The 5,798-nt window shown below is 48.3% G+C and overlaps 1 protein-coding gene across 2 annotated transcripts; it reads right to left on the bottom strand.

The window, feature by feature from the left end:
* Positions 1–581: 581 nt before the first annotated feature.
* Positions 582–4,643, bottom strand: ARMCX1 (armadillo repeat containing X-linked 1). Of its 2 annotated transcripts, none has more exons than XM_057717435.1 (3): positions 4,567–4,643; positions 3,565–3,667; positions 582–2,470 (listed from the first exon to the last, which is right to left on the bottom strand). In XM_057717435.1, the coding sequence occupies exon 3, from the start codon at positions 2,332–2,334 to the stop codon at positions 970–972; it is 1,365 nt and encodes a 454-aa protein (XP_057573418.1). In that variant the 5' UTR covers positions 2,335–2,470; positions 3,565–3,667; positions 4,567–4,643; the 3' UTR covers positions 582–969. The 2 variants fall into 2 exon arrangements, with proteins under 2 accessions (XP_057573418.1, XP_057573417.1); XM_057717434.1 differs by having other exon boundaries at positions 3,565–3,728; positions 4,567–4,639.
* Between the last annotated feature and the right edge of the window lie 1,155 nt (positions 4,644–5,798).

Genomic DNA, 5,798 nt, shown 5'->3' on the forward strand with positions numbered 1-5,798 from the left:
GCCTGAACTATGGTGGTAGCTTCCTAAGTGGTGTTCCAATCTCCAGTGGCCACTCCTGTCCCCACCCCAACTCTGACCCATTCTGCACACAAGTCAGCCACATAATTTTCCTTTGACAGGAATCCTGTCATTCCTCTGGTCACAAAAGGCTTTGGTGTCTCCCAGGGGTGGGTAGAATAATACACAGACACCTCAGTTTAGACATCGGGGATCCTCCATGAGTGGGCCTCACCCAACTGCTGGACTGTATTTCCCATCGCTCCCCTCCCCACACTTTGCACTCCGGGCAGGCCAGCCTCCTTTCTGGAGCAAAATTACCACCTCCATGCCTTTCTTCCCATCTTCCCTTTCTTCCCTCCTCCAATGCCTTTCCACCGGCTTTTTAACCCATCCTTCATGTGCAGCCTACTTAAGCGTCCCCTCCTTGGAGGGGAGCACTGTTGCCTGAAGAAGTTTCTGCCACCTCTAAGAACTAATAGGAAACAGCTGACCATGATTAGAGGTGCCCAGTTTTGTTAGTATCTTTTTGTTTCCGTACATCTTGCCTCTCCAAATACATCATAAACTCAAGAACATGATAATTTTTTTGCTGGTTAAAACACAACTTTATTGATGAAACACAAGATTAACAAATGTAAACCAATACAAAAGTATAGCTTATTCGTGATTAGTTCTCTGTCAGTTTAAGTAGAAGAAAGAGTAAAAATATCTCAATCTAGGTAGCAAGATGGAATGCTTTCTTTGTACAAGCTCTAGTATTCATTTGAGATCCTTAAAATGGTCTAGCCTAAACCCAGCCATCACAACCAGCATCACTGTTGATGGTATGATATTCATTATTCCAAAATAGCAGCTGAAAGGCTCTCTTTGCCATATAAGCACAGTGAAAAACAAAGAATTTACAAAATGCATTGTTCCCAAGTGCAAACTAAAAATATTACCTCAATATTGTTTGGGACAGATCCCCAATTAGAGTTTGGTCAATACTTTCAGGACTTTTACTTTCACCACCAGATCACTGTGATTTGCTAATGCTTTGATTTTCTTAACACACACTCCAGATTCTTTGAATAAGAAAAAAAGTGAACTTCTGCTGAATTCTTTTCTGGATGAGGCAAGCCCTTCATTTTTTATGTTGTCATTTATATTCTCAAATAAGGTAAGGATATTAAGAAGAATCTCTCTGTCCCATTCTTTATTAAAGAGGGAAATCAATTCTGATGGTACTTTACAACTGACCAGCTCTCTTGTCATGGCTGGATTTTCAGTAAAGTTTATGATTAGTTTCATAATCTGAATCTTGGTGAAGTAATTTCCCAGGAATAACAAAGCAAAAAAGTCTGGAAAAGAATAGGAAAGCAAATGTTGGTAATGATTAGTCACAGTCATATTAGTTAACAGCCTTAGACCAGCCATCTGCACAGCTGAGTCCAAACGACAGATCATGGTGTCATCGCACACTTGACTGATATATGTCTTAATCTTGCCCTGATTTTCCGCATTCACACTCAAGTTATTAAGAGCATTGTACGCCTTTTCCCTAATAATGGGATCTTTCGTTTTTATCAATTTTGCAATAATTGGGAGACCCCCCAATTCACGAATGGCATTTTGGTTAAATGAGTACGCTGCATTGTTTCCCAGAGTGACCAAGGCTACTTCTTGAATAAAAGGATCATTAGATCTTTCTAGGATGTTAAGGACCTTTTGAAGGTCAGTAGCACCCAGAATATCATCAATTTTATAGGGAAAGTTGAACTTGCCCCTTCGAACAGGCCATGATGTAGCTGGAGTCCTGGTGCTCTTACCTCTGGTCCTTCCCTTGGACTTGCCACTAGCCCTGCCCCCAGCCCTAGCTCCATTCCTCACAGGGTGGCAGCCTCCACCCCTGATTCCTGGGCAGGGTAAACCAGGTGCAAGAGTCCTAATCCCAGAGATGGTACCCAACCTGGTCCCTTTGCCCACCTTTGCACTTGCCTGTTCCTTCAGGGTGCTGAAAAGGGCCTTGGCCTTGGCCTCTAGGCCACCTCCGCTCTGGGCCTTCGAGTGGGCCTCTGCCTTTATATCAGGTCCACTCTTGAGTTCCATGGCCACCTCAGCCTTGGCCTCTGAGTCACCCTGAAGTCTGGCTCCAGCCCCCACCCCAGCATTAGCCTTAGCTCCTTTCCCAGTCTCTGCAATATCGCTAGATTCCTCCTCCTCATCGTCATCGTGGTCATCCCAGATTTTCTCGCTCTCATCTCTTCCCCAGGTCAGTCTGTATACGCAGTAGCAGGCACCAGCCCCGATCACCACACCAGCGGCCACGCAGCCAGCTTCCCGAGTTCGGCCCATGCTGCAGCGAGTGTCTGAAGGGTTTGCTCTGGCCAGAGGAGTGCTCCCAAATTGGGGGTGGGGGTGGAGGGGAGAGGGCTGAGGAGTCTTCAGCTACAGCTGGCAGGCTCTAATGCAGCTACAGATACTGGGGGACCTAAGAATGAAAGAAAGATTTAAGGTTTTAGTCTCCTTTTTTTGCACCTTTGCATGAAGACAGACTGAACTACAGCCCTACGAAGAGACCAAGCAAATGGGGACGTGGCAGGGATGCAAGGCTAAATCACTGATTCTTTTCTTCAGGAAGGTAACTTTGAAAATTTTCCCCACCTCCAGATTCTCCAGCCTCATGTTCAACCACCCCACCCCAGTATGTTAAATTTAAGATAGCTAATCAGTTCCCTACCTCCCTGCCCCTCCAGGTGTCCTGGGGGCAGTGGCACCCCCACATACACCCACACAGGTCCAGGCAGTTTCTTCCTTCTATTTCTTGCCTGGAAGTATACTGAGTCCTGCAAAGCTGCGTACAAAGGGGTGGGGAGGGTGTGCTGAGCACTCAGGGGCCAGACAGATGAACCTCACCAGGGACAGAACACACATTCATCTCCGGAATGACTGGCCCTAGTTCCGCAGAGCCCAATATTTCCCACCTTCAGTTCCCCTTCTCTGCTCATTGAGCTGCTGCTATGAGTTCATTACAATCCACCCCGACCCCTCCCCGTTCCTTAGATCTCCTCCAATCCTCCACCCCACCCCCACCCCCGAAAGTCACTGCCTTGGAAGGTGACTGCCACAACTCCTTCCCTGTAACAAAATGGATAGTGGTGCATCGAGAGCCACACAGGCGTAAAATGCACAAAGGTCTCAAACTCCGCCCTTGCCTCCACCACCCCCACCATCTCAGAGGTACCAGAATACTTCTACCCCCACCTATTACATCCACTGCTCCGGGGCAATTTCCTTCCTCCCTCATCTCAGTTTCCGCCTCCACCTAACCTAAGGACTGACGACTCTGGTATCAAAGAGTAATTTGGAGAAAGGTCCTCCCCACCCCCACCCCAGGACTCTCATGACACCTTCGTCCTCCCAGCCACTTCTTCCCCTGCAGAGCACTTTCTTTCGCAAACTCCGCAAGGGTCCAGAGAGGAGAGAAGGAGCGGTAAGTGTCCACGGGCCCACTGGAGTTTGCAGTCTTCACCATTATCCACCCCAGGATCCCTAAGTAGTGCCACCACTCTCACTGTGACCTACTTGTTTCTGAACAATTTTCCTCTTCTTCCAGCTCCTAGGGTTGGATTGGCCTTCAGGCGCAAGACCCACAGACACAGACAGGCGACACGGTAGAGACGGATGGCTAGGCAGACAGAACAGCACTTCAGATAGTCCCAATACCAGGCTTTCCGAATCCAAGGTCCCTGTTGTCAAACGGATTTCACCTTTTGGTCTCTCACCCTAACCCCACTTCTCAAGACTTCGCTAACAGCAGCCCTCTTCCAGCAGGGGCGTCCATCCACCCCCTCCCCCAGCCCCAGTCCCAGCCCCAGCCCCAGCGGTCGGCCATCTTCCCAGGAAAAACCACACCCCTTTCAAACAACTGGAAAAGAGGGGAGGCAGGGCGAAGGAGTGTGGAAAATCGGAGGAGCAAAATAAAACCCGAAGATATCTTTGATCCCCCTCCCCGACGCACTCCCGGCCCCAACAACAACTATGTTTCCTGTATGCGCTGTCATATCCTATTTCCTATATAAAAGAGCAGGGAAGTAACTTGGGGGATCAGTAATGCAAGTTAGGGCGAGGACCCCCAGCCATCTCCGCCCTTCTGTTGGCCGCGGGGCAATCCCACCCTTACACGGACCTGCAGGGGTTCAGGGCAGATTCTTTATTCCTTTGCTCCGAGTGGTACAGCGCCCTACTGAAAAACACGGGGAATGACAAGACAGACGCACAGCCCCAAGATACTGGCTTGTTAGAAGGACCAGCACACAGAACAAGAATCTTAACACCGGCCCTTCCCGATTCAAGGCCCTGGATGCCAAAGTTTTCAGGTTTCCCCCTCCAGGTTTGGGGTCTCCCCTGGAATCTGGCCCCCAAAAGTACACCATTTTTGTTCTGGGAAGGGCCGGGGAGAGTGCAAGGGTGTGGAGAAAGCGAGCCTTGTCCCTCTTTAGTCTCCACCCTCCGCTACCCGCACCGCGGGGATCCCCGGGGCAAGCACGCATCCACACACAGACCTGCTGGGATCAGGGCAATTACCTCCTTCTCCTCCTCTCCTGGCCACAGGCCCGCCCTTCCTCGAGGCAATAGGGAGACAGCAACCGGACCAAACGAAGACCGGGATTAGAAGGACGTCTGCACACGTCGGCTTGGCTCCTGCTCACGTGAGAGCCACGTCACTCATGAGCTCAGGACCCCAATTACCACTCCCACCAGCAGTGCGGCAGGAGCCGGCCCACCCCTTTCCTTCCCCTCCACAGCAGGTCCTGCCACTCATTTTCCTCTGCCAATCCCAGAAACCAGAAGTAGCTTCTCTTGTGGTTGGCATTTGCCTTTCTTTGGTTAACAGAGAGAGACTACATCTGCTCCCGTGGCTTTTGGTCTTTTGGTCTTTTCTTCCTCTTTGAGGAATAATTTTTGTCTCCTCTACTCCCTGTCCACCCACCTCTCCCTTCACTTCGCCCCAATCCAGCCTCAGATGTCCAGCGTTTCCCCTGCACCCCTGTAAGAAATGGGATTCAAGATCTCAGAAAAGGAGATGGGCAGTGGGAATGTCTTACTTTCTTAAACTTTTCCGTTCATTATTTTTAAAATGAGTAATGCATTACTATTATATTGAGAAAATAAAATGATGCTATCTTGAGTGGAGAATTTAAGCCAGAGGGGAAAACCCAAAAGGCCTCATTAATTTTCTTGTATTTATTTATAACAATGAAAATGTTTCCACTGGTTACAGTCAAAAAGAAGCTTTCCAAACATAGTAACCTGTTTTGAAATTGAAAACTGTTATTTTTCACATGGTCTGTGAATTAGTCCACAAAGATAACTAGTTGTCTAATCTTGGTCATTTTACATCAATGATCTATTACTTTTTCTAATTTTGAATCAACTTACAATTTGATAAAACAAAAGCAACACAATCTTATCTTGTTTGAATAAAGAAAGCCATGCATTCAGTGTCCCAAAGTCTTGGCTGACTGCTGTGTGAACCTCCCATGATTTGATGGCCGTTCTGAACACCTACCCTGGATTAGCTTTTAGCCTCCTAAGGCTGAGGAAACTGAGGGTGTGAGTGATGCAAAAATCTTCTGATCCTCCCTGCCTCGTCAAGAGGGGAAGGAGGAAGGTGATGCCCTCCCACCTCTCCTATATTCCAGAGCTTCTCATCCCCTGCATTCTAGAACCTGACTCTTCTTGCACACTCTAAAAATATACATGGACAGGTGACCAAAGTGGTAAATGCCACCTTTACTCAGGTGACCAATTGAGTA

This window comes from Hippopotamus amphibius, chromosome X (genome assembly GCF_030028045.1).
Source record: "Hippopotamus amphibius kiboko isolate mHipAmp2 chromosome X, mHipAmp2.hap2, whole genome shotgun sequence".
Lineage (NCBI taxonomy): Eukaryota > Metazoa > Chordata > Mammalia > Artiodactyla > Hippopotamidae > Hippopotamus > Hippopotamus amphibius.